The sequence below is a fragment of the Myotis yumanensis genome, unplaced genomic scaffold, assembly GCF_028538775.1.
Source record: "Myotis yumanensis isolate MYYU_CA2020_CCGP unplaced genomic scaffold, mMyoYum1.0.hap1 SCAF_13, whole genome shotgun sequence".
Lineage (NCBI taxonomy): Eukaryota > Metazoa > Chordata > Mammalia > Chiroptera > Vespertilionidae > Myotis > Myotis yumanensis.
Genome location: NW_027223764.1, coordinates 17,106,470 through 17,133,357, shown reverse-complemented (window position 1 = coordinate 17,133,357; position 26,888 = coordinate 17,106,470). Strand labels below are relative to the sequence as shown.

At 50.7% G+C, this 26,888-nt stretch overlaps 1 protein-coding gene across 4 annotated transcripts in view; it reads left to right on the top strand.

The window, feature by feature from the left end:
* SUFU (SUFU negative regulator of hedgehog signaling) overlaps nt 1–26,888 on the top strand; it is an 87,512-nt gene that overhangs the window by 49,345 nt on the left and 11,279 nt on the right. For 2 of the 4 annotated variants that reach the window (XM_070432392.1, XM_070432394.1), the window contains exons 4-10: nt 357–499; nt 1,358–1,443; nt 1,698–1,770; nt 5,095–5,248; nt 7,027–7,138; nt 21,249–21,383; nt 23,074–23,212. In XM_070432392.1, the coding sequence (XP_070288493.1) occupies nt 357–499; nt 1,358–1,443; nt 1,698–1,770; nt 5,095–5,248; nt 7,027–7,138; nt 21,249–21,383; nt 23,074–23,212 (842 nt within the window). Of the gene's footprint in view, nt 1–356; nt 500–1,357; nt 1,444–1,697; nt 1,771–5,091; nt 5,249–7,026; nt 7,139–21,248; nt 21,384–23,073; nt 23,213–26,888 lie in introns of all 4 variants that reach the window. The other 2 variants (XM_070432391.1, XM_070432393.1) reach the window with 1 other exon arrangement.

The window sequence follows — 26,888 nt, the reverse complement described above, 5'->3', positions numbered from 1 at the left end:
CTTTCTTGGTAGGTCCAATCATGACTGCCCCCCGACCCCACCCCAAGAAGTGAAGGTGCCGGGGAAGTGGAGCAGATGCCAGAATTCTGGCTTTGAACTTGCAGGCCAAGTGAGCATGCACACTAGCAGCCTGTCCTTTCTGTGGAAGGCTGGCCGAACTGGCCAGCAGGAGTGCATTTGGCTTGGGGGAAACATTCAGACTCTGCTCTCACCTGTGTGGATGCTTCCCCTCCTTCACAGGGACTACCTTGGAAGCCTGGGGGGGCCTTCCAGCCTGGGGTTCTCAGATCCCAGGCTGAGTTCTGGGCCTGGATGCAGGGCCTCAAACACCGAGGATTCTCCTGTCTCTCCCACAGAGAACACCTTCTGCAGTGGGGATCACGTGTCTTGGCACAGCCCTTTGGATAACAGTGAGTCAAGAATTCAGCACATGCTGCTGACAGAGGACCCGCAGATGCAACCCGTGCAGACACCCTTTGGGGTAGTTACCTTCCTCCAGGTGAGGCACAGGTTGGACATGGGCGCGAGCCTTCCCTGTGGGAAAAGTCCTGGGAGGGCAGGAGGGCTTGGGTGGAGAGAGTGAAAGGAACGGGAGATTTCCTTGTTCTTTTCCCATTTTCTCCTCCATCTGTTTATCAGGTCGATTCAGAGGGTCTGATTTAACCTGCTGAGAGGGGAGAAGGGGGAAAGGGAAGGGGCCATTTGGGTAGGAGAGGATGGTTGTAGCAGAGGCGGGTAACGGGGAGGTATTTCTGTGAACTCGTTAAGACCCAGGCAGCCACAGGCACAGTCACTCCCAGCAGGAATGCAGCTTTGGTGTATGCATCCACCCCAGCTGCAGAGCGGCTCTGTGATCCTGATGGGTCTGCGTGAAGATTCAGTTGTTTCTCTTGAGATTGACCAAAGGCTTAGCCCCTGATGAGGAAGGGAGCTCTTCTGCCATCTGCTGGGCCCTTTGGTTGTTGTTTCGAGCTTGAAGAGTTTCAAAATCTATTTACATTCCCCATGATCCTAGATTGAGCAGAACCTCCACTACTTCTAGGGACATCCTGAGTTGGCAGGGCCCTGATTTCTCTGCAGTCAAGGACTTGACTTTGTGTCACCAGATGCCTGGCCTATCACAGCAGGGCAAGAATCAGCCGTCAGTGCCACATCTGTGGACCCATCCATATCCTGGCCAGGCAACTATTTCCTCCTGAGGGAACCATCCCATTTTGGATGCACTAGCCTCTGAGCACAGATGCTGCCTGTAGTCCCATCACTTGAAGTGACACTGACAGAGTCTGGGTGGCTGACCTTCTGGATGGTGGGAGGAATAGCCGTTAACACACTATGGCATCTTGTCTCTGGGTCCCAGATCGTTGGTGTCTGCACTGAGGAACTCCATGCAGCCCAGCAGTGGAATGGGCAGGGTATCCTGGAGCTGCTGCGGATGGTGCCCATGTGAGTACAGCCCCTCCCTATGAGGTGGGTGCCTGGCTTCCCAGGCCTGAGGTGGGACTCCCTTCTCCCCCCACATGTGGGCTTCCCCTTACATGGCTGTTCAGGCACTGGCTTTTCACATCAGGGCTTCCTGACAACTCGCTCCCTGATGGCCCCGACCACTGACCACTCCCTTGTGTTCTGGGCCTGGGGCAGCAAGCAGGGCAGGCTGTAGGCCCAGCCCAGACCCTCCTGCCCCCTTTCTTTATCCACAGCGCTGGCGGCCCCTGGCTGATAACTGACATGCGGAGGGGAGAGACCATATTTGAGATCGATCCACACCTGCAAGTATGTCTTGAGTGAGGAAAACCTTTCTAGCACACTGTGCCTAGGCCTCTTCCAAATAACACTGGCTTTCATCCTGGGAAAACGAAGGAGCTTTATTTGTGAGTGAGTAGACATATGGCATGATTTGGAACTTGTCCCCTGAATTCTGCAGAGTGCATAAGGGAGCAGAGATTTCAGACCAGGAAAACTGGTCTCAGACACATGTATTTTTGCATTTTAAAAGGATATTTTATTGTATGCAAATCACATATCAATAAACCTGATGTTCAAAAATATGATCGCTAGCAACTAAATCAGTATAGTGGATATTGCTAGCCCAGTATTCACCCTCCCACTTCCCCCTTCTATAAAGAACATAGACTTTCTTTGAGGGAGCCATGCCACCACTGTCACCAATATCCTGTAACAGACAGAATCGGTGATGTCACAGCCATGTTGCAATGGGGAGTCCTGATTGGTCTAATGGTCTTATGCCTTTCTAGATACATTTTCATCTTGACCAGTCAGATACCAAGCTCCTTCCCTGGGTAGGCTGGAATTTCTTGATGTGTAAAGGAAGTCTTCGTACACATAGGCCTGCAGTTGCCACTCATGTGGCCTTGCTGTATAGAGTTTCAGTGTCATCTTTGATTTTTTAGAAGAAGCACTCTTTTTTTGCAGGCAGGTGAATTTTGAAAGCCACATAAAGCATAACTTCCTTTCTTACTGGTTGCTTATGAAGCAGGAGCAGCAGATAGCTATAACGTGCCTTGGCATGTGTCTGCCTCTACTTTGCCCCGGCCAGTTGCAGGTCATTGCTTCTGTGAAAATCTGGTAGGACACAGGCAGCTGCAGGAGTCACATGTCCTCCAGGAGGGATAGGAGGTGGCAGGGAAGAGGCAGACACATGGCCAGCAGTCCCTGCGTTCTTTACTGCAGACCTGTGAGTTCTTGGGTAGAAAGCCTACTCATCCACAGATGATGCTCCTCCATTTTCCTAGTGCCTTTAACACTGAAGTTTTCAAATTGCTGCCAGGACCCTCTGTTATCTCTACTTTAAACTTGGTTTTCTTGTAACTTCTGCTTATGCAAGAACCAGGAACCACTAAGGGTATGTTTCCCTAAACCCTTGTACTACAGCCACACTGGGATCCAGCATGGGACACTGTGGGCTGTTGTTTTACCCCTATCCTAAGTGCCAAGTATTGAGAAAGAACCTGGTCCTTTGAACTAATAGGGTAATAAGCAGCCTATCATTTCCTGCATGCCAAGAATAGTTCTCTTCCTAATCTTTAGGCTCCCCCTCAACCAGCTAGCAGGACCAAGAGTACCTAGGGGGTTGTTTGTGTTTTTTTAAAAAATATATTTTTTTTTATTGATTTTAGAGAGGAAGGGAGAGGAAGAGAAAGAAACATCAGTGATGAGAGAATCATTGATCGGCTGCCTCCTGCATGCACCACACTGGGGATGGAGCTCACAACCTGGGCATGTACCCTGACTAGGAATCAAACCATGACTCTTCTGGTTTATAGGTCAGCGCTCAACCACTGAGCCACACCGGCCAGGCCCTAGTCGTCTTGAAAAAGTAAGCAGGCAGCCCTAGGTGGTTTGGGTCAGTGGATAGAGCATTGGCCTGCGGACTGAAGGATCCCGGGTTTGATTCCGGTCAAGGGCATGTACCTCGGTTGCAGGTTCCTCCCTGGCCTGGACCCTGGTCAGGATTCATGCAGGAAGCAACTAATCAATGTGCTTTTCTCACATCAATAACTCTCTCTGTCTTTCCCTCTCTCTTTCACTCTCTCTAATCAATGGAAAAATATCCTTGGGTGAGGATTAAAAAATAGTAATAATAAAAGTAAGCAGGCAGACCTTGATGAGAAAGCCCAGCTTTTTTTCCTGGTGACTCCGTGCCAAGTGGGAACTCCTCTGTGCTCATGGGTGCCGGTCTGGGCCTGCTTGCAAATGGTTCACTTTAGGTTGGCTCCTGTTCCTGTGCTCCAAGCTCTACCACTGGCTAGGTGTGTGCCCAAACAAGTCCCTTAACTTCTCCAGGTCTTAACTCTTTCTTTTTTACTTATAAAGTAAGTGGTCTTAGCTAGTTGAGCCAGGAGGTATTCTTAGCTTTTTGCGTCAGTAAGGGGCTTTAGGGTGGCCACTAGAGAGAGGGGAAAAGTCAGACTCTACCCTAAGCAAACTAGGGCCCACGTGCTCCTGCCTGGAGCACAGAGCTGCTCTCTCATCAGCCTGTCCCTGTCACTGCTCAGAAGCCCAACTTTGCCCAGGCTGGTGGTAGCACTGGAAAGGAGGAGAGTGTGATTGATGGGAGGGAGGCATACAGAGCAAGGCCTGGTCTCAAGAAAAAGGACCTTCCTAGTATGTAAGCTTACCTTGTGCTTCCACAGCAGCCAGATGGTGCCTGTGGAGGCCTGGAGAGAAGGGCGTGCAGACTCTTATTGAGGTGCTCACTCAGGAGCTTTGTTTGGCCCACATGGTTGTTTATGAGCGAGATTATTAGAGCCTTCCAGATGACCTTTAATCCAAAGCCCAACATCACAAAACTGTGTTTTACCAGAAACCCCAGCGGTGGGGTGTTTGGTCATGACTCTTCCTCAAGGCCATTTGGCAAGGCCATTTGGAGGGTGTTTGGACTCAACATTGCCAAGGCCTGCACGAAGGCAGAGCTTCAGGTGAGGCCTGCAGATGGTCACTGACCTCCAGGCACCCATTTCATTCGAAGAAATGGAAATAAACTTCATCCAGAGTCCTTTGTCAAACAAGTTAGCAGTGCAGGAAGTCCTGCCCTTCTGCTCTGTGGTGGTGCTTCACGGTGACCACTCCCCCTGCTGTTAGAAGAGGAAACTGCAGATGTGGAGCCAGGGAGAAGCTGGTCTGAGTCCTGGCCTCTCCCACCCGTGCCAGCTTCCATCCCGTTCTCTGTAGTAGCAACTGAGGAGGTTCTTCCTGGATGATGGGAGGAGAGGAAGGACTGTGCTTTTCCTTAGGGAAATAGTTCCTGGTTCTGCCACATTAGCAACACAGGCCTGCATGGGTTGAGCAGAGCTGAGGCTTTGAAACAGGTGTGAAGGTCTTTTTTTCTGAAGGTTGATGATAGAAGAGAAGCTTCCCTTGGGATTTTTCTTCTTCCTGGCTTCCCCTAATCCCTGGTTCCCCTGGAGGAGTCCTGTGGCTGGCAGAGACTGCTGTGTGTGATAGCCAGAGATCCTGCTCTTCTAGCACTTGTCCTGTGCTCACCTACAGGGGCTCAGTAAATACTGGAAAGGCAGTGTTGACCTTGGGCCACCGGTTCGCTGAAGGAACTCTGGCTCTTTGGTTCTTTCTAAGCAGGAGAGAGTTGACAAAGGCATCGAGACGGACGGTTCCAATCTAAGTGGTGTCAGTGCCAAGTGTGCCTGGGATGACCTGAGCCGGCCCCCTGAGGATGACGAAGACAGCCGAAGCATCTGCATAGGCACACAGCCCCGGCGGCTCTCTGGCAAAGGTAGGAGCTCTCACCCAGCCTTCCTTCTCCTCTTCCCCCAGGCCTGGTTTTCAGGCTCTGTAGGATGGGTCTCTGACATAAACAGCCCCTTCAATAGTTTCTTTCCTGGCAGGATTTAAACAGCATGTGAAGTCTTCCAGCAGGGTGGAATTAAGGGAGCTTTGCTGACCCATTTCTCCTGTTCCCTTTGTGTGTATTTCAAATGTACCACCAGCAGTGACCATTGTGTTTTAGATTTATCCCTTGCAATCTGAGGTCATGGAGGTGAGTGGAAGCCATAGAACAGTTACAGGAAAAGGCCACAGTCCACCCAAGTACAAGAGAACAAGCATCGGCCACCCTGGAATTGACTCAGGGCCCAGCTCTGGCCTGAAAGCCATGCCAGACCGAGGATCACTCTGGCCTCAGGCCTTAGACAAGAGAGGCCTGAGTGTGAGGCCAGCTTGCAAACTTCCCTGCCCCACTGTCCTGCAGATACAGTGCTAGGGGCTGTGGGCAGGGGATCCTGTGCCCATTACATTCCAGGTGAGGCCATGGAGGAGGATATGGCTCTCTTGTTGGAAGCTCATCATGTTGGTCTTGGCTATAGAAACAGTTGTGGTTTTTAGCAAAGAGCATCCATAAGTAACTCCAAAAGAAAAGCAGCCATTTACAAATATACAGCTTCTTTTTCTGCTTCTTTTCTCTATTCCTCCATTTTTCTTCATTTTTTTGAAGAATAAGATACCCACAGTCCTGAATAAAATGCCTACATATGTGATAGCACTTATGAAAGGTTTTCTTCCCATAAAGGACAACTTAAAACCCTAACACGAATATCTGACCCAATATCTGTGCCAAACCCATGGGAGGTTTCAAGAGAACATATACAATTTCTGGAATCATTCAGTACTTTTGACAAAAGAGGTAATTTAAGGAGGAATTCATAATCTTGTCCAAAATTTCACCATCATTGGATATTTTTTTAAATTATAAAAGTAATCCATGCTACTATAACAAGTCAAACCATTAGAAAAGTTAATAATCACCTCCATCATCCACTCCAAGCCCATCCTTTGAGCAGCCGATGTTAATTTGCTTTTCTGTATGTGTTTGTAGTTTGTGTAGGTAAGTCTTAGGCCAGAATATCAATATAGGGGATCAGACTAGTAGGCTTCACCCAAAGACCAGCAAAGCAACTTGCAAAGAAATAATCCCACCCGAGACTCCTTTCTCATCTCTTGGCCTTTGCCAGACTCATGGAGAGGCAGGGTACCTGGGCCAAGGGGAGATGACCTCAGCATCTCACTGACCCAGCCCACAGGGAAGGAGTGGCAGCACCACATACCAGCTGGCCACTCAGAATCCAGAAATGTGTGTAAGAGACACCTTACCATTCGTGGCAGGGCACTTACAGCCTTTACGGGCACCCATTTCAGTGGGCAGAATCTGTGGATGGTCTTAGGAGTCACTGCCTGGAACTATGTTAAAGTTAGAGCTGGCGCCTAACTTCAGGAAGGGAAAGGACAGTGGAGAAGAGCCCTGTCTTGGAGGCCACCCCTTGTCTTCTACAAGAATGGCCTCTTCAGACCAAAAGTTTCTTGAGAACATGATGCCTTATCAGCCCTGTGTCCTCACGCTGCACCCACTCAGATCTCGCAGCTGATGCCTAGAGCAGGCTCAGGAGGCCTTCCTGGGAGCCTTTCCCCAGCATGTCTACAGAACCTGGTTCCAAGGGCCGGGTCGGGGGATGCTGGGAGTCCAAAGGACCACTAGACAACTTAGTGGTGTTGTTGCAGACACGGAGCAGATCCGGGAGACCCTGAGGAGAGGACTTGAGATCAACAGCAAACCCGTCCTTCCACCAATCAACCCTCAGCGGCAGAATGGCCTCACCCATGACCGGGCCCCGTAAGTTCCCTACCACAGCGGGGCTTAGTACAGCTACCTGTTAGCAGTGTCCCAGGGCTGGGACAAGGGGACAGTTTTGTCCTGAAGGGCCTGTTTCTGTGGCTTGCATGAGAGAGAACAATGCTGATAGCCCTTGCTGGATGGGCCCAGGGTCTGGGGAATACGGATCTGTGGGTCATAGATAGGAAAGGGCCTCAGAGGGGACCCAGCGGAGCAGGAATATAAACATTAGTAAATATTTATATGGGCTGTGTGAGCAGACGGGAGGCCAAATTGGGGCAAAATCTGAGTTGGGGCCTCCCAGCCTTGTGGGAGCCCATTGTGCTGAGCACGGCTCCCCCTTATCTCAGCCTCGACCAGAGTTGCCCTTCCTTCCTTCCTGGAGCCTGGTCTCCGGCTGATAGCTGCAACCCCAGGGGCCTCACTGTCTGGCCAGCCCCATACTGGACGCCTGCTACTGAGGCCCTTCTTCCTGCCTGCCTTCCATGGGGCCCAGGGCAGGGAAGGGAAGTCACTTGCAGGCCTCTACTGCCTATCCAGGGGCCTCCATAGCCCTTGGGAGAGACTGTGGCCACCCCAAGGTCAGATCCGTTTCCTGCTGACCTCTTTTCCTCTGAGAGGGGACAAATGGTGGGTAGGGCTGGAGCTGGGCATCCCCCTCTGCTCTTAGTCCCAGGGCAGCTCTAGGGAATAGCTGCTGGCAGGGGATACCTGGGAGCTGGCAGGCCAGAGCAGGAACCTGGCCTGCCAGGGAGGAAGTTGCTGTGCTCTGAACTAAAAAAGAAGCAGCTTACTCCTGCATGACCAGTGTAATCTGTCCTCCTTCTCAAAAGTCTTTATTACACACTTACTGTGTGGCAGGCTCAAGACCCAGGGGTCCATCTGGGGTACAGACTCTTTTAGGGACACATGAACAATTAAATTAATTAATTAATTAGCTAATTGGTGTGAGTCTGGCTGTCTATGCAATTTTTTAGAAATAGCTACTTCTTTCTATTCTAGCTCCAGATGCTCATCCACAAGCCCCGGGAGTGGTAGTGATTTAATACCCTGCAGAAAAGACAAGTCGGCATGATCAGGAGTAGTTAGGGAGGGCTTCTCAGAGGAGGAAGAACATGAGCTATGGACCCTGAAGGCACTCTGGAATTGTAACAAGTAGGGGAAGGAGCTGACAGGGATGGAACAGGAAGGCCTAGCTAGTTAAGTTAGTGCTGATGCTGGGAGCAGATTGTGGAGGAGAGAGAGTTGCTTTGGGGACAGGCCTGCCCAAGGGGGCTCACCGTGCAGAAGCCATGAGAATTGAGCTCTTTGGCAAGTGCCAGGAGAAGCCTCCACTGCTGCCTCAGAGCAGTTTTCAACTCCAGCCAGTAGGTTTCTCCAGCCAGTTACCCTGAAGTAGCTGGCTTGAGGCACCATGATCTTCCCTTGGCAGCAGCAGATGGCCAGGCTGGGTTGTGTGGCATCTGGAGCCTCTCCACCTGTGAATCTGGACCCTTTCCCAGGCCACACTCCTTGTGCCCTGAGCTTGGCTTCTAGGCCCCCAAGCCCTGGTGATAGGCCTGGAGGTACTTGGAGGCTTAAAGGCTCAAGCAGATTGCCTATAACTTGCAGACAGTCTTAGCCCAGATGGCCCTTCCGGCTCTGGAAGGTTCAGCTTTCTAGGCAGAAGGGCAGGGACTCCTGTGGAGACACCCCACTTGCCCCTCTTGTATAGCTGATATAGGTCTGAGGTCTCACTTCCCGTCTTGGGCATACTTCCAGCTGGTATGGCCCCCAGACATTGCAAGGAGGCACAAGTCTTTGGGTTTCTAGATGCACACATACCGCTCCTTCAGACTGGGCAGTGGGCATCAGATCTGGTCCGAGGGCCGTCTGTAGATATAAGACAGAGGCTGCAGCCTCCACCCTTTGACCTGAGATGCATAGAGATGGGTAGGAATAGACCAGAGGTGCCAGCCGTCTGGTACCTCCCTTTCCTGCAGCTCAGGTACCCAGTCAGGTCTCCCAAGTGCCAGAATCTGCAGTTTGGAGGGAATCGGAACCTTTCCTCTGAGGTTCTCAGTGCCGGTTACTAATTTGTTAACAATTGGTTGAGAAATGGTTCCTCCTCCTTAGCCAAGAATATTTTCCAACACACCCCTCAAGTCTCTCAAGACTCTGGCTCCCTATTATCTCATGATCAACGATGATGGACTTGGTTCAGATAAGCAAGCACAGTTGTAATATTGTGCTTCCCACTCTGGGACTTGACCCCATTTCAGATAAACCACATGGCTTGCAACTGAGAAAGCCAATCCCAAATGTGTTGGCACCAGTGTTTGCTCCTCCCTGGGAGGAGGCGGGGAGCAGCCAGCAGGGACCTTATTGTGCCTACAGGTCTGATTTCCCTTTAGTCTGGCCCTCTGGGCTGGGGCATTCAGATGCATGGGCTTCCTGGGTCTGAATGTGGCCTGAGGAAGCTGCAGTTCAGAGGAGCTGATGGAGCCCGACATTGGCAGCTGGGCCCTGGCCTATCTGGGGAATCAGGTACTTGCTCTTTTCATGCCTCAATAGCAACTAACCCTTCAGTCACACCTAGTATGTGCCAGGTGATGTTCCAAGTGCTTTATAGCATCTGAATTTAGCTCATCCTCATAGTCACTCTAAGAAGTAGATAATCTTATAGATGAGGAAACTGAGGTGCAGAGAGGCTAATGAGCAACTTGCTCACAGTTATACCAGGGTGGAGCTTATGGCGGGCTATTAGCCATTAATACAGTGTGACCTCACCCCATGAGTGGGGATCCCGTGAGGGACACACAAGACAGTCTCTGAGGTGGTAACCCTCACTGGTGGCTCTTATCTAACTAGTTGGAGCACAAAGAGAGACCTTTCACATGACATCAAGGGCAAGGCTAAGTCCTGGAGTTAGAAGCGTACTCTGCATATTTAACCCTGGAGAGGACATTCCGTCAGGCTCCTGCTTCCAAATCCCAGAAATAACGAGCTGTGTCTATGTCATAATTGGCTCATTTATACCAGAGCTACGTTTTGACACAGAGCCTTTTCTTCATGCTCAGAAACAAAATCAACCCTATCTGTGGCCCCTCCACCACCTCAGAGGTTAGGGATTTCTTTCTTTCTTCCTTGAGGCCTTACTTCCTGCTTCCCAGAAAGGCAGACCCCCCTGGGCAACCTGCTCCTCTCCCACCCACTAGCCCTTGTCAGCCTCCCCCCCACCTCCCCCCACCCACCCCCGCCCACCGCCCTCCCGGAAAGGGGCTCCTTCCAGCATTTCACACCCTTGCGTTCCTGCCGTGGAGTTTATATCTGCCTTTCCCCAAGGTGATCAGTCGAGAAAAGCGGCCTTGGGCTTGGCTGGCACCTTCCTTCCCACTGCCTGCCCGAGTGATTAGGAAGCATGAGAAATAGTTCCTTTGTGCCACTAAGGAGAGCCTGGCTTAGAGACGGACCTGGGGGGAAAAGTCACTGGGTGTCTTCCCTGTCTGAGGTTGCCGGTTACACATGCAGTTCTACGGAGTCTGGCCCTAGCTCCCAGCCTCCTACAGTGTGTCGGAGGATGTGAATGTCCGGTGCACCATGTGGGTACGTTGGCTTTTCTATTAACTGTTACTCTGATGCCGGGAACCTGCAGCAGTGTCCCAGGACCTCCCCCTCCCTCTGCCAGCGACTCACTGACTGAGGTGGGGGGACCTTTTGGGAGCCTGTGGATCAATATCCTCCCAGAGAGGAACTCAGGTGTGTGTGTATACACAGGTTCCTGGCCGTGGGAAAAACTCTTTGTAGTTGAGGCACCTTTAAAAAGCAAACTAACCATCCTTGCTGATCCAAGTTTCTTGGTCGTCTGGACTTGCACCAATAGTTTTTAAGGTGGGGTTTTTTTTTTTCTTTTCTTTTTGCCTTAATTTCCCAGAGAATTAAAGTTTTGAATTCTGTTGTGACATTCTCAGCTGCACCCTCCCTCCAGCATGGACACACATACCCACACATAAATTTCTCTCCACTTTTATGGGTGTTTCTGCTCCCATTTGTTTGGCCTCCTGGGTGGGGTGACCTTGCTGCCTCTCTTCCTGAATCTTGAATAGCTTGTGACCTGACTAGGGAGTCATCCTTTAGGAAAAAATGTGTTTTGTTTTGCTCATCCTCAAAGCCATGAATGTTAATTAGGAGAAGAAAATATCTAGTTTGCATCCAGTGAGCTGGGTGAAAGAAGGTGAGTTTCCATCTGGGAAAATAGCTGGGCTGTTGCTATTGCTGCTCACACACAGGGCGATCTTCAGTAACCCGGTTCTAAGGGGTCTGTGGCATCAATGCAGTGGCCAGCCCGGAGCTGCATCTGTCACATTGTCTTCCCTCATCCCACCCAAGCTCGGGAAGTATAGTTTTTTCACTGGAGAGAAAAGCCCAGAAAGAAAGAGGCCTGCTCTCAGGGTCTCTGCCAGGCCCCGCAGAGCTGAGGAGACAGACCCCGACCTCTGTGATGTCCGTGTGTCGTGCTGAGTGCCTGCCTTTATTTGCCTTTCTCAGAAATACACGTTTGAAAGGGTAAAACAAGGTGCTCCACAGCAAATCAAGCTCAGTGAATGTGTTTGAACTCCATTCTCTGCTCCACTTCCCCAAAGAGATGAAGCCATGCTCATTGTTGACTCCCCAGCCTCAAGTTCATGGCCAGCCCATTGAATTCCCCGTCCAAAATACAGCCCCGCATCCTCAAGTTGCACAACCGGGAGTGTTTTTATCGCCCATCCTTGATATTCATTGTCACCCAACACTTCAGCAGTGAGTCACTGCTCCAGAGAAGGGAAAAGGAAGGCTCAAAGGTGAGAGCTGGAGAGAGGAAATGACTCAGTGTCTCACAGAACGGGAAGCCGAGGGCCCTGGCTAGAGTGGGCTCCTTCAGGAAAGCAGGGGTCCTATTTGCCCACCCAAGCAGAGCCCAGGCTGGGATGGAGGTCTCTGGTGCCCAGAGGAGTTGACGGTTAGTTAAGGAATCCCTTAATCTTAATGTAAGTTTTCTCACTCTGTCTTCAGCTACACTGTGTCTCACTGTTCTGTTATCACATTCCATACTTGGAATATTCACAGTGAAAAGACTGCTTCTTATCATTTGGTTATTGGTTTACCAATGCCCTGCCTTTTGCTCCTGGTCTTGTCCCCATCAGAGAATTTCTTAGAATGACTAGATGATTGAGCCTTTTGCTTAACAGTAATTGTGGAGGTGAGCTGGTGCCCTCATCCCCACCCATACCCTGTTCTAGTCCCGCCCCGAAGACAGGCCTACAAGCAGTTCTTTCTCTGGAAAGTTCAGAGCTTTCGTCAGCAATCTGAAAGCAAAAGGAATAATCTCCCCAGCTACACACAGAATCCAGAGATTGGGCTGGGCTCAGCAGGCCAAACCCACTTCACTTCTGAATAGTTGCCAACCCTGATGCCCTGGTTCCCACTCTGGGCAAACCCAAGGAGAAGGCCCCAAGTCGTGTGACTAGTGTATACGTCACCACTGTCATGGGACTGGGATTGTGGCTAAAAGGAGCCTTGGTGGCTAGGCTCCTCTCATTTCCATGCCTGCTGCCATTGATAGAATCTAACCAGTACTCTGGGGTTAAAGTGGAAAAATTAAGACTTTTCAATCTGAAGAGATCACGGTGGAGAAGAAAATGGATAAGGTTCTGTCAGTGTGTAGAGTATGGGTAGGGTGAACGGGGGCATGTACTGTACACTATACAGCACTAGAAATCAGGAGTCTTATCTTGACACTGGAAGGAGATGGTATTTTTGGATACGTAAAAAGTCACCTTATGCAGTGGGAAGTGTAAATATAGAATGTGTTATGCAGACAGGTGGTAAAGGAGAAATGAATGGAAAGATTTAGATCAATTCCTGAATTACCAAGGTGTGCCTCTAAGCTATCTCATAAATCTCCCCTTGGTGCTCCCAATACAGGAGGAATCCTAGGCTAAACAGGTTTTTGTGGCAAAACAGGCAGTTTTTATTGGGCATTGCCATGTGCCAGGCCCTGTGTGTGAGCTGCTGTTGTCCTCATTTTATAAATTAGAGAGCTGTATTAGATAACTCATCTAGGGTCAATAATCTTGGAATAAGGGTCAGAGCCAAGATTTGAACGTTGGGTTGTTTGACTCCAGATCCAGGCCTCTTCACCACTGGATACTGCCTGTAAAAGAGGATAAAAGTGGGGTAACTGCCTGCCAACTCCCAGGAAAAAGATAACTGGAGTCTGCATACCAGTGCACGGAGTAAATGTGGTATGTTCGTTTGCCTGGAAACCCAAGAGGGTGGGAGGTTAGAGGAGGGGGACCATTTGGCTGAGAGAAACAGCCTATATAATAAAGAGGTAATATGCAAATTGACCGTCATGTCATCGCACAAGATGGCCAGCAGGGGAGGGAAGTTAGGGGCAACCAGGCCTGCAGGGGAGGGCAGTTGGGGGCACCCAGGCTGGCAGGGGAGGGAAGTTAGGGGCAACCAGGCCTGCAGGGGAGGGCAATTAGGGGCGACCAGGCTGACAGGGGAGGGCAGTTGGGGGTGATCGGGCCGGCAGGGGAGCAGTTAGGCGTTGATCAGGCTGGCAGGGGAGTGGTTAGGGCAGTGGTTCTCAACCTTCTGGCCCTTTAAATACAGTTCCTCATGTTGTGACCCAACCATAAAATTATTTTCGTTGCTACTTCATAACTGTAATGTTGCTATTGTTATGAATCGTCATGTAAATATCTGATATGCAGGATGGTCTTAGGCGACCCCTGTGAAAGGGTCGTTCAACCACCAAAGGGGTTGCGACCCACAGGTTGAGAACTGCTGGATTAGGGGGTGATCAGGCTGGCAAGCAGGCAGGCGAGCGGTTGGGAACCAGCAGTCCCGGATTGTGAGAGGGATGTGGGATCGTGCCTAAACCGGCAGTTGGACATCCCCCAAGGGGTCCCAGATTGGAGAGGGTGTAGGCTAGGCTGAGGGACAGTCTTCCTCCCCCTTCCCCCCCAGCGCATGAATTTTGTGCACCGGGCCTCTATTACTAAAAAATAAAGTAAAAGATGCTGGAGTATGTGTTCCATTGAAATGAGTGGGGAGACATATGGGGTACAGGAAATGGGATCCAACAAGAGACAAGAGGAGCCCCCAGGGTGAAGGTGAAGAGTGGTCCCATGATGACAGCTTTGCTGCAAGAATAAAAGGCAACCAGTTCAGACTGGAGCAGTTTGGGAGGGTTCTCTGGGGAAAATGTCTCTAAGATAATATTGATAAATACTTGGTGTATTTGAATCTCTTAGGAGACTCTATAGACCATTGGTAGTTAGTTTAGGATTCAATTGGTGATAAACACATTGAAAACCAAGACAGTAAATCCAAGAAAAATAGAAAATTACATCAGAAAGGAAGAGTAATCATAGTATACTACATGACTCAGTTGTAAACAGCTTTCAGTATAGTATAACAATGTAAACACTTATCTTGGGAAGATGGGAAGGTGGGGTGAGGGCATGGAAGAGTACTAAAAGCTCGTCTTCCATATTGGGAAGTCAATAGGTAAAGCCTGAAAAGGGAATGCCCGGGCCGAAACCGGTTTGGCTCAGTGGATAGAGCGTCGGCCTGCGGACTGAAGGGTCCCAGGTTCGATTCTGGTCAAGGGCATGTACCTGGGTTATGGGCACATCCCCAGTAGGAGATGTGCAGGAGGCAGCTAATCGATGTTTCTCTCTCATCGATATTTCTAACTCTCTATCTCTCTCCCTTCTTCTCTGTAAAAAATCAATAAAATATATTTAAAAAAAAAAAAAAAGGCAATGCCCAGAATTAGAAATAAAGCATATTAGAAATATTGAGGAAAATACCAAAAGAATCAGCTAACAGATGAAAGTGGTTGTTTCTGAGGAGGGGATAGTGGAAAGACTGCTGACTACTGTAATGAACCTTACTTACAGAACTATTTGACTCTTTAACTTTTACTAAAAAAAAAAAGTCAAAGAAATGCTATTATAGTAGCTGTTATGGCTTGCCCTAGCCTGGAAAAAGGAAGGATGACACTTTTCAGGAAAAAAATCACAAAGTTGGTGCCAAGGCAAGCCCTGGTCATGCAGAGGAACTTCAGCTTCCCTGGCATCAGGCTGAGGGCTGAGTAGTGTGTAACCACCCATCAGGCCTCCGAAGCGTGTCTGTCTGGGGGTAAAGGAAACGATGAGGGACACTCGTCTGTGCACCTAATTCTGACCAGCGCAGAGGTTGGTGGAGTAGAAGTGACAGGGCCTTGGGAGAAAGCATGTTGGGCAGAGCAGTGCCTGCCGGTCAGTGGTCTCCAGGGGGAGAGCCCCCACAGCCTTTTAGGGGGTTTTGTTGGATGTTAAGTGAAAAGGGGTTCTAGAAGACGCTGACTCACACAAAATGAAACCAGTTTGTTTGCTTTCTATTGCCCTCCTCAGAGTCTTCAAAATGCCAACATTTTATGAGTCTCTAATCTGAGATGCAGCATATTACATTCAGCCCTTGCCACATCTGCTTTTCTAGAAGCTTCTCTTAAATTAAAATTCCATCAAATACCCTTTGGGAAGCCCTGCCCTGGCTTTCTAGGAAGCAGTTCTTTTAAGAGTTCAGGGAAAAAATAGATGTGTCTTCATGGTCTTGAAACCCCCAGAAGAAAGACCACTCGAAGGGCTGGGAGGTCCATGAGGAGTAATATTGTGGTTACATTCTTCGCTGGCGTCAGGAACCTGGGGATTTCGCCTCAGCCCTGTATTTGCTCAGCGTGTGACCCTGGCTTAGTTATTTAAGTCTCTGAGTTTCAGTTCATCCGTAAAATGGGGAAAATAATAGGGTTGTTAGGGAAATCAAAGTAAAGGGTTTAGCATAGGACCTGCACCATAGTCTGCATCAATAAAAGGTACCTCTTAGTATTATTATTGTAAATAGTCCCTTGAAAATTAAAAGGAGGTTGAATACCTCCAGGGACCAGTATAGATATGTAAAAAATCATTTAAATAACTCAATTTTTAAAAAATTTTTTTGAGCAAAAGCTGGAAGGAGAAGTATGTTATATCAGCACAGACTTTAAGGAACAGGGTCAAGAAAAGCTGATTTTGAAGAATTTAGTCTTGCAAAAATGTTTTGACCAGCAAAAATGACTTTAGTTTTTGTACTTCTGTTTGGAACAACAGCAAGAAGGAAAACCTAGGCCTCCTTTTTGGGCAGTGTAAAGTTCATCAGTGGCAGAGAGGAAGCAAAATTTACTCGAGTTCTATTATGCTTCCATCTCAAAAAGAATGGTTGTCAGATCAGGAAGGTGATCACACAGGCATAGGAGGGCGGAAGCCATGATTTCAGATCTCCTGGTCCACATGTATTGTGCCCCAGAATCCCAGGCAAATTGGCAGATGAGATTCAGGAGGCTGAGATCAGAAATCTTGGAGGGAATGGGAGAGAGGTGTTGGCAGACTGAAAGTAAAAAGTATCTTGACTCTCTAGACAAGTGAGCTTGGTGTCAACTCTCGGGGAAAATTCTGGACTAGATTATTCAGCAAGTAGGCTGTGAACACTCCGTAAGGGAAACAGCCCTGAGAGTCAGCATGGGCTCATGAACGGTCAGGCCTGCCAGGCCACCCTCACTGCCTTTTTAGAAATAAGTTACTTATTTCTACCTGGTAGACAAAGGAAGTACTGTAGAGCTTTTATAGGTGGGGTTTAGGAAGACATTTTGAGAATGTCCTCTGATATCATTGTTGGCAAGACAGAGCAATGTCCACAGAGCATCCGGGAGGGGGAGGGGCTTGGTGATGGGATGGTTGGGTTGGTTTATAGTTGGTTGAGTGAGCATACCCAAGAGTACTGATGTCAGTCTGTCAGTCTGTTTGCCTGGCCCTGTCCTGTTCACTGTTAGTCAAAGCCTGGGATGAGAACACGGATGGCAGTTTATCAGCTTTGTCAGTGATGTGAAGTCAGAAGGGAAAGCTGATATGATGAATGCCAGAGTCAGCTCTCAGGAATATCCGAGCTGCCTAAAACACTAGCCAGATAGTGCGGAGTTCTGCTCTTAGCTCCAAAACTCCACAGGACCTACAAGATGGGGGCGAAGAGGTCTCGGTGCGGCCCGTGGGAGAAAGCCTCCGTGCAGCACAGGGGGGTGCAGTCTGAGTTGGCAGTGCGATAAGGTTACAGGGAATAGACAATCTGATGACAGTTTTAATAGAAATAAAATATCCTGCACAAGAAAGCTCCTAGTCCCTCTGTGATCTGCACTGGTTAGGCCACATCATATATTTATTTCCACACACAACCCTTCACTTCCGGACACGACGCTCTGGCTTTACAAGCTAGAGTGAATTCATAGGAGAGTGATATGGATGGACAGAAGAGACCAGAACCTTGTCTTTAAAATATAATTGGAAGCTGGGGCCACAAATTCTGGAAAAGAGAAACTGTTGATGGGCAGTGAGAGCGGCTTTAGGGATTTGAAAGGCTGTCATGAGGGTGGATTAAACTTCCTGGGCATCTTGACGATGAGTGGGTGAGAACTACAGGAAGGCCGATTGTGCTCTATAAAAGGAAGATGGCCTTGCCAGTGCCTCCCTCAGCAGGAGAGAGGCCTCAAGGGTTTAAATTGGCCTATAGTTGGGCCTTCCCAGGGCCCGCAGTGTCTGCTCAGGGAGCCAGGACCCCTTTCAAGCCCCATCTCAGAAGCCCCCTCTCTCAAGCTCAGGGCAAGGCCTTTGCTCAGAAAGGGGGGCTGACTTGGCCAGAAGCAGATGGAATATGGGCCCAGGGAAAAGGCAAACAAGTCTGTATTAAGCTGTCAGCTTCTTGCAGGAGGAGCAGATAGACTTCTACAGGCAGCTGCTAATATCCTGGTAATGCATTCCAGATATATTTTGAGCACCTAATACATCCCAGACACTGTTAGATGCTTAGCTTGGGTCATCTCATTTAATCCTATAAAGAAGGAATATTGTTATTTATTTCCATCAAGAGGATACGGAAGCTTACGGAGAGGTTTAAGTCATTTGCCTGAACCAATGCTTTTAGCCAGTCTGCCGCCTGGGGCAGTAGGTCATCCTTCACCCCTGGCTCCGTATCCCTGGCAGTCCCAGTGGGTGTGGACCATGCCTCCCTCGGACCCCTTCTCCCTTCCAGCCCCCAACCTAAGCCTTCCCCTCCACTGGGAGCTCAGGGAGAAAACAGCCCAGCTGAAAAATTAGGCCACGCTGGCGAGCACACTACTTATTTTTTTATGACTAAGATTAAGCTGACAACCATGCAAAACATTGCAAACCTCTGTCGGCTGCAGATTTAATACCTCACCCAGCCCACACAAATAATTCATGCTTCTGAATCGATGTCCAGAAAAAACAAATCAGCAAAAAGCTGGGCTCCTGCGTGTGTGTGGAGCAGCCGCATTTCCATTGAAGCAGCATGCCGGAAATACCCGAGCTCCAGGACTGCACATCCAGCATTCTGCAATTTTTTTTTCTCTTAAAAGATTAAAGTACGATTTCAGATGATTGAAGGTTGGTGGGAGGTGTAAATGTGGGCACTTGTCACATTAATTCTTCAGATGATTAAGTTCTTTTCCATTTCTTTAAAGCTATTTGCAGTTGGGTTTGATGTCCTCGTTCAGGGTGAGTGTGTTGTAGCAGTTACCAAGGTGACTTTAGCTGACTTTCAACAATTTATTTTTCCCTCCAGCTTGAGATGTCTCTAGTCCTGTGTGCTGTTGATTCTTCTCCCCCAGCCTCCCACCCCCACTCCCAGTTGCTATTCATCAGCATTTTTGCCTGTGCCAGAGAGGCGGGGATCCTCCTAGCAGGCCCTGCAGGCTCGGAGGCCCTGCCTGGCAGCCAGGGAGCAGGATGACATGTCAGTCAGTGTGCACCGTAGTAGTCAGAGATGGCACAGGGAAGCAATTGTAAGTCACGCCCTGGCTCTTCCACTTAAACTTACTCTGTGACCTTAGGCTTGTCACCTCACCTCTCTGAGCCTCAGTTTCCTCATCTGTAAAAGAAGGGTTAGCCTAGAATCTACCTGGGGTGTTTGATGCAAGGACTCAGGAAACTCTGGAGCAGAGGAGGGGCTCCGGGCAGGAGAGCTCTCCTGAGTCCCGCCCTTGTCTGGGCTTGGGGAGGAGGTGGTGTTTGGTGTTGCTCTCCTTTCTGGGGAGGGAGGCAGGAGGCCTAGTGGCCGGATATAAGGGAGAGCGTTGGTCAGAGGTCCGAGGCTCCCACACTGGCCTGCTGCAGACCAGCTCTGTGTCCTGGATCTATTTTGTAAAGGAAAGAGGGAGATTAAACAACCTGAGTTTCCTCCCAGTGCTGAAATTCTGTGACCCTCTGGCCAGAGCATTTGTCTCCTCAGGTCTTGTGAAAGGGTTTGTCAAAGGAGAAGCAAGAGCAAAGGGCAGTTTCAGAATTGGCTTTGGGAAACCAAGGGGAGGGAGTGCTTGGTGAAAGAGCAGTCACATACATCCGGGGGTGGGTCCACCCAGCTCGTGGGAGGTCCCCATTACCTCAGGGGCTTTTATTAGCCTATGTCACCCTCCAGCCTCTTGCCTGCTGACCTCACACCTCCCTCTGGGGAGGTCCTCTGCCTCACTGGCCACAGATCCCAGCGCTCAGCCTTCCAGTGTGTGAGGAGGTTGGCCCTGCCCCTCACTGGCTCTCCGCCTGTCAGGCCCAGACATCCTGGGTGGCTTTGGCCACTTGAATTATAAATAACTAGAGCTTCTCACCCAGTATTTTGATGGACACTAGGGAATTGTTCTGAGATTCACTGCCCAAACCAGGTTCCGGCCTTTTGAATGGGATCAGTGGGTAACCCTCATTTCTGGCTGAGGCAGATTTGAGGCGTTTCAGTAGGGGCAGCTAAACTTGAAAAAGCAAATCTTAGATTGCAACGGGACCTCGTGGCTGAGCTGTGGGACAAGCTGTTGGTAGGAAGCAGGACAGGAGGGTCTATGAGGCAGCAATGACAGCTCACTGTGGCCAAGGCCGTAGTCACACTCTGGTACAGGGCTCTGCAGCCTGTCCAGGCTCACTGGTCTGCCTCCTGAGAGCCTGGCTTCCACCCCCTCGCTGAGGACTGCATCATTTCCTGCTTAGACGAAGGATGTGTATGTCACTGCAGCTCCTGGCCATTAGCAGAAGTATGTAAGCCTAGAGCCTTTCCGAGTCAGCTGGAAGGAAGCTCTTGGAGCCTGTCTCCTGGGTTTCTAGCAGCCACAGAGAACTCGGAGTCCGAGGCTCCAGGGTCAGAGAAGAAGGACCCCAGAAGCTCCTGCTGCTGTCATAGGGAAAAACAAGTCACTGTGACATAAACATTTATACAGTGTGTTGGCCAAAGATGCGAGCTTCAGAGCCAGATCTATCTGCAACCACATCCCAGCTTCACACTCCCTGGCTGTGCAGCCTGGACAAGTTACTTACCCTCCCTGATCCTCAGTTCCTTATCTGTAAAGGAATAGAATAGTTACGCCCACCTCGTGGGGTGTTGTAAGGTTGCTTGGCAAGTTCTTTTTTTAATTAAAATTTTTTAATATTTTATCCATCACCATTTATCCCTTCTGTGCCCTCTTCCACCTCCACCTGCCCCCCACCACCTGCAGTCACCACACTGTCGTCCATGTCCATGAGTTCTCATTCTTTTTGTTCCCTTTTTTGCTCAGTCCCTCCACCAACCCCCCAACACCCCCTCGCCACCCAGAGCTGTCTGCCTGCTCTCTATCTATGAGTCTGTCTCTGTTTTGCTTGGTAGTTCTTTTGTTCATTAACTTCCACATGAGTGCAATCATACGGTACTTGTCTTTCTCTGACTGGCTTATTTCACTTAGCATAATGTTCTCCAGATCCATCCATGCTTTCGCAGAAGGGTAATATTTTTTCCTTTTTTCAGGAGAGTAGTACTCCATTGTATAAATCTACCACAGCTTTTTTTATCCACTCATCTACTGATGGAGACTTTGACTGCTTCCAAATCTTGGCTGGGCAGGTCCTTACTGAGCGGTGGCTATTGTTATCATTACCATCGATGACTGCCAATGCCGTTGTTCAGGGTCCCAGCCTGGGAGACGCCCACCTTGTTCCGCCCTGTGTCAGATCCTATTCCTGTGCTTGCTTCACAGGAGCCGCAAAGACAGCCTGGAAAGCGACAACTCCACAGCCATTATCCCCCATGAGCTGATCCGCACACGGCAACTTGAGAGTGTACATCTGAAATTCAACCAAGAGTCAGGAGCCCTCATTCCTCTCTGCCTAAGGTGAGAGCCCCTCAGCACCCAACTTGGCCTCAAGGAGCCACCGTGCCTGTGTTTGCCATCTCCCCCCACACCTGGCTGGAGTCTGGGGCCCAAGGAGGGAGGAGAACTAGTCGGGCAGCTCCATGGAAGCCTGTGGGGGAGCCTGCGGACTCTGAACCGTCCAGTAGCCCCCACTATGCTGAAGATCTCTCCTTTGTCCAGAGAAGTGGCCCTCAGCCCTGTTCCCTTAGGTGGGGATTCAGTGACATAGGGCATCTCAGATGCCCCTGCCCTCCCCCAAACCCAGAGTTAGGGGTGGCAGGGTCCCCATCGCACTGGTGTAGTAGGGCAGGGCTCTGGTGGATTGGGCTCTGCTTTCTCCTGCTTGCTGCTTTTCCCATGTAAAACACTCAGTTCTTCAAACCCAGTGGCCAGTCCAGCAGACTCCTCGAGGGGCCAGGAAGCCCAGCTGTGTCCCTTCTGCTACTGTCCACAGTGCCAGAAACCCAGCCCTGTGACCAGAGTTCAGCTCTCTGCTTGGGGATGCTGTACTGGGCTGAATCTGTTGCAGCTGGCTTCCTCCATAGCTCGCAGGGGTTCCACCCTGTTTATTGCAGGGGAGACTACAAGAATAACTCAAAACTCAGACAACAGTGACAAGGAAGAAAGGGTAGGGGAAGAAGGACCCCCAAAAGCTCCTGCTGCTATCATAGGGAAGAACAAGTCATTGTGACATAAACGTTTGTATAGTGTGTTGGCCAAAGATGCGAGCTTTAGAACCAGATCTGCACTGGGGTGGACCCTCCACACTGTCCCTGGAGCCTGGGGAAGGAACTTGGATGGTGACAGGCTTGGCCAGCCACCCTGGTTAGCAGGGCAAAGATAGCTAGTAGTCAGGATGAATGGCGGCTGGCAGGGTCCCCCCTCTCCCCACAGCTAGGACCCTAGGCATTTCCTCCCCAGCTCCCTCTCTGAGCCAGGCTCAGGGCCTTTCGATTATGAAAGGGTTAATCTGGGGCAGCCTGAGAAAGCAAAGAGCAGCTCTGCTTCCTTTGCTGAGTGGCATCTTTGCCCCACTGGTTGCTCCTGCCTGCCCTTCCCCCAGATGTATTTCCAGACTGGGGATTCACAGTGACTTCTTGTGCTCCCTCGGAGTGACCCCACTTGGCTTCAGCTTTTCTTTTCTTTCTTTCTTTTTTTAAATTAAAAATGGGCTTTCCCCTTGTGGCTAGTCATTTATGGGAGGTGCACAAGCAGGTGGGAGATTCTGGGCACAGGGCTTGTGCTGTGAAGGCACTCCACCATCATCCAAGAGCGGGAAATTAGGAACTACTTCACCCCCATCCTCTAAACAAAGAGGCCATGACCCACCCATCCCACCTTAGCTCTGGGCATGACCCTGGGTGCACTGCTAACTGCCCTCTGGCCTCACCAGGACATGAAGGAGGCAGACTCGACTTCCCCTGCAGGCCCTTCGAATGCTGATCTAGTGTCTCTGCTAGCTTTGAGCACTTTGGAAGAACGCCAGGAGAGAAATCGTGAGAGGCTTCTCTTGGAAGGTGTTGAAATGAACATGTTTCGTTACAGTCCCTGCTGGACTGGTGGGCAGTCAGGAGGGCATGTGCCAGGCATCCTGTCCCAGGGAGCATAGCCCCAGTCCCTGAGCCTTGGCCAGGCCTGCTGCTCACTGTCTTCATGTTCCCACCCCCAGGGGCAGGCTCCTGCATGGACGGCACTTTACATATAAAAGTATCACAGGTGACATGGCCATCACATTCGTCTCCACGGGAGTGGAAGGTGCCTTTGCCACTGAGGAGCACCCTTACGCAGCTCATGGACCCTGGTTACAAGTGAGAAGGCTCTTTTTCTTCTTCCCACCTCCTTTCCATGAGCTCTTCCAGCTCCCGTCTACTCCCTCTCCTCCCTTGGCAGCTCTTGGTGGCTCCCTTCCTGAGGGCTGGTTATGAGAAGCCGTGTGGAGTGTGGCTGCTGCTGCCCATCCCGTCAGCTCCAGGAGCACTTCCTGGCCTCTCCGCTATCACTTGAGACATGAGTGATAACTCTCTAGGCCCTGGCCATTGGTAGTTCTGTTTGCCATGGAAATCCAGGTTTTAGGGACGTGCTCTGCACCCTGGGGAAGCCAAGGGTGAAGTAGAATGGGAGGACGTGTGGGGGCCACTCTCGAGTGCCTGTGGAAATCCCACCAGAATTCCTAGAAAATGGGCATGTGGACCTGGAGCTGGGATGGGCAGGCCTCAGCAGGCAGAGCCTCTCCCTCCCCTCATCTAATGGCTCTCCCATTCCTCCTGGTGGAGACCCAGCTTCTCTGCACAGAAACCTGCTGGCTTGTCCAGAACACTTTTTTCTCCTTTGCTCTTCTGGCTGGAGCACAGCTTCAGAGCCACTGCCAAACGGGCTGCCGGGGCTGACAGCTACAGGCCTCCTTCCGACCCCACCTTGCTTCCGGCCTCACCGGTACTTGGCCTGGTCCAGGGGAAGTAGAGGAACAACATCCTTGTCTGTTGTTTGTTTGTTGGGCGTGCGGGAGGAGGGACGCTCTGCCTTACCTCTCTCAGGAGTATCACGAAAGGGACTCTGACCCTAATCCAAAAGGTGACCTGCCTTGTTTGTGGGTGAGGGTGGGAGATTACAGGAGAGGAGAAGAGAGTTGTGTGGGTTTTGTGGGTTTAACACGGTCTGGGGGGCGGGTGTTCTGTGAAACATACACACTGTTATTGTGGGCATGCTTTTGTCTGCATGTGTGTGTTGCCTTGCAGCTGAATTTCTCCTCCTTTAGGCCAGCACTCTTTCCCCCTCCCCCCAAAATACTAACCCTTAATTAAAACAAACAGCAAGCAAGGGACACCAACCACACTCCCCAGACTCAGCCAAGGTAGAAATGGAGGCTGGTGCTTTAGGGATATTGTGCTCCATAAATTATCTTGCCTTTTTCCACTGTTGTTATTACATTGTTTCATAACAAAATTACTTTGAACCATAAAGTTATAAATACATTTTAAAAGTCCCTCTTGGTAACATTAGATTTCTGTCCATGTGGTGTTGATAGTTACTGTAGCAAAAGCTCTGAAGTGTAACATTTGAAATGAGCTTAGTACAAGTGGAAAGGGCCTCCACACCCCACCCCAGCGGTGCCCCCGGCCCCCAGGCTGCCACTGCGGAAAGCAGGTAGGAGCAGGCCTCGTGTCTGGGCAGAGCCAGTAAAGAGGGGAAAGGCGGGGACCATGCAGGAGGCCCCAACCCTGAGAGTTCACAGGACATCATTCCCAGTAGATAACCGAGTGCTGACAGGTCTCAGCAGCAATGTCCTCAGATAACATTAGCGTATATTGAAGGTTCAAGCACGGTTTCTTGGGAAAGTAGAGACTGGGGCCTCCCAGAACTCAACAATAAACCCCCCCACCCCGTTACATTTTATATCCTCAATTCTGAACCTGTTTTTGGAGTCCCACCTTCCCCTAAGAACATCTTCTTACCCTGAGGAGGGGGTGGTCAGCATCTCCAATTCTCACACGCGTGGGGACCTTGAACTCCCAAGGACTCAGCAGATGCCATGCTGCCCATCAGTTCCCCTAAAGTTCTGGACCCAACCCTAGTTCCCAAGCCTCCTGTCCCCAGCTCTGGCATTCCAGTCCACCTCCACTCCCCTCATCTCGCCTGCAGCCCCTCAGTGAGCTTGAGCACTAGGGCTCTGCTACTCCCATGCACATGGTCCCCTCCCATTCACTGTTGCCTGGGGAACCGGGAGCAGTGGGAACCAGCCGCTGGCTTCAGCATGTTTCAATAAAGTTGCTGTGCTGGGAGCTGCTTAATCAAAGGCCTGTGTTAGGGGCTCATTAGTGTGGTCCACCACAGGGGCCAACTCACAGGGGAGCTCCCAGGGAAGCTGGCTAGGGCCTCACTCCCCAGGCATGCACCCTCACTTACCAAGGGGTTTCTCAGGCCCTTTCCAGAAAGTCCTGGGAAACCTCCGCCCTGCCCCCAGCCGGTCCTCAGCCATAGTACCAACACCCACAGCAGCCCTCCTCCCCATCCCAGCAGTCAGCATTTTCTGCATCTAACTGCCAGCCTGCTTCCTTTAGGGTCTTGCCACTGTGGTCACAGGCAGCTCCCTAGCTTGTGGGAACCTGGGCCTGTAATTACTTGTGGGCCTGAAGGTCTCCTTCTGAGGCTGGCTGTCTCCCTGGGAGTCTGCAGGACCTCCTAGAGGCCTGGGATTAGGCTTGTCACCAGCACGGGCAAGAGACCCAGACTTTTGTTTTCTTGGCTGCTACTTGAACCTTCCTGTTGGTCCCAGCTGAATTGGGAGGGGCTGGATGACTTCTTGCATCAGCCTTCAACAGTCTTGGAAGCCTTCATTTCCAGCCTTGGCACCTCGTTCTGGCTACCAGCCCAGGCCTGTTATCTCTTGGGGGAAAGGCATGGCAAAGACACCCCACATGGGAGGAGAGTGACAAAGGAGAGGCTGAGAGAAAAAGGCAGAAAGTGAGGGAATCTGGGCCTGCACCTGTTCTCCATGCTGCTTTTCTCCCTGTCTCTCCAGCCCCAGGAAAGTCAGGCCCCAGCAACACAGAAAGGCAGGGTCATCGGCGACCCCAGGGTGAGCACAGTGGACGCACCCTGCTTCCTGGAGGAGCTGGAGAGGCAGAATCCTGCTCCAGTTCCTAGGCTTCTCAATTTCCAGAGGTGGACGCCTTGACTCCCTCTGCCCTACCATTTGCTGTTTTCACCCTCATCGAGATGGTAGAGCCTATCAGCTAACTCTGGAGCTGTGCAGGCAGGTCTTCAGACCCTGGGGGAGGCCTGCCAGCATTCTCTCCTGCCTGCCTTCCCCCAGCATTCTTGGTCTCGGTGGCTTGAACAAGCCCTCTCCCTTGAGTCTATCATCACCATGCTGTTAGTGCTGTGAGTGGGAGCCCGGCCCAGAGCTAAGTCATTCATCCGTCCCCAGCCAGCACTGATCTGAAGGGGAGGAAGTCGGCCCCAGAGGTTAGGTAGGGGTCATATCACCAAATATGAGAATATTTTTTTAAGCCCTGCAATGCTTTCTCAGCTGTGTGGTGTCTGACAGCTCACCCAGGTGGTGCTCCCATTCCCAGCCATTCTCTCCCAGCCCTGATGGGAGGTCCCAGGCTTGGGAGAAGACACCCTGCAGCTGTTCTGAGTGGCTCCACCCTGCAGGCTAGGTTTAGGGACTCACTGCTGGGCTCTCCTCCTCTGACTCATCACTGTCCTCAGGAAAAGCCCTGCCCTCTCCCCTCCCTACCCACCCACTTGGATGTGTGTGAAAGACACGTGGTAATCCCTGGCCCAGGCCCTGGGCAGCTCCTCTTCAGTGGCTCTACGGTTTCTCCTTCCACTGGTGAACCTGGCCACAGCTGTTCTCCCCGGAAGCCTTTGCTCGGGCTGTCATGGTGACCTCATTGTCCAGGGTACACCCATTAGGGTTTAGATCCCGGCACTGTGCTGGGGAAGTATACCACCCTCCCTTTCAGGAGGTGATGTGAT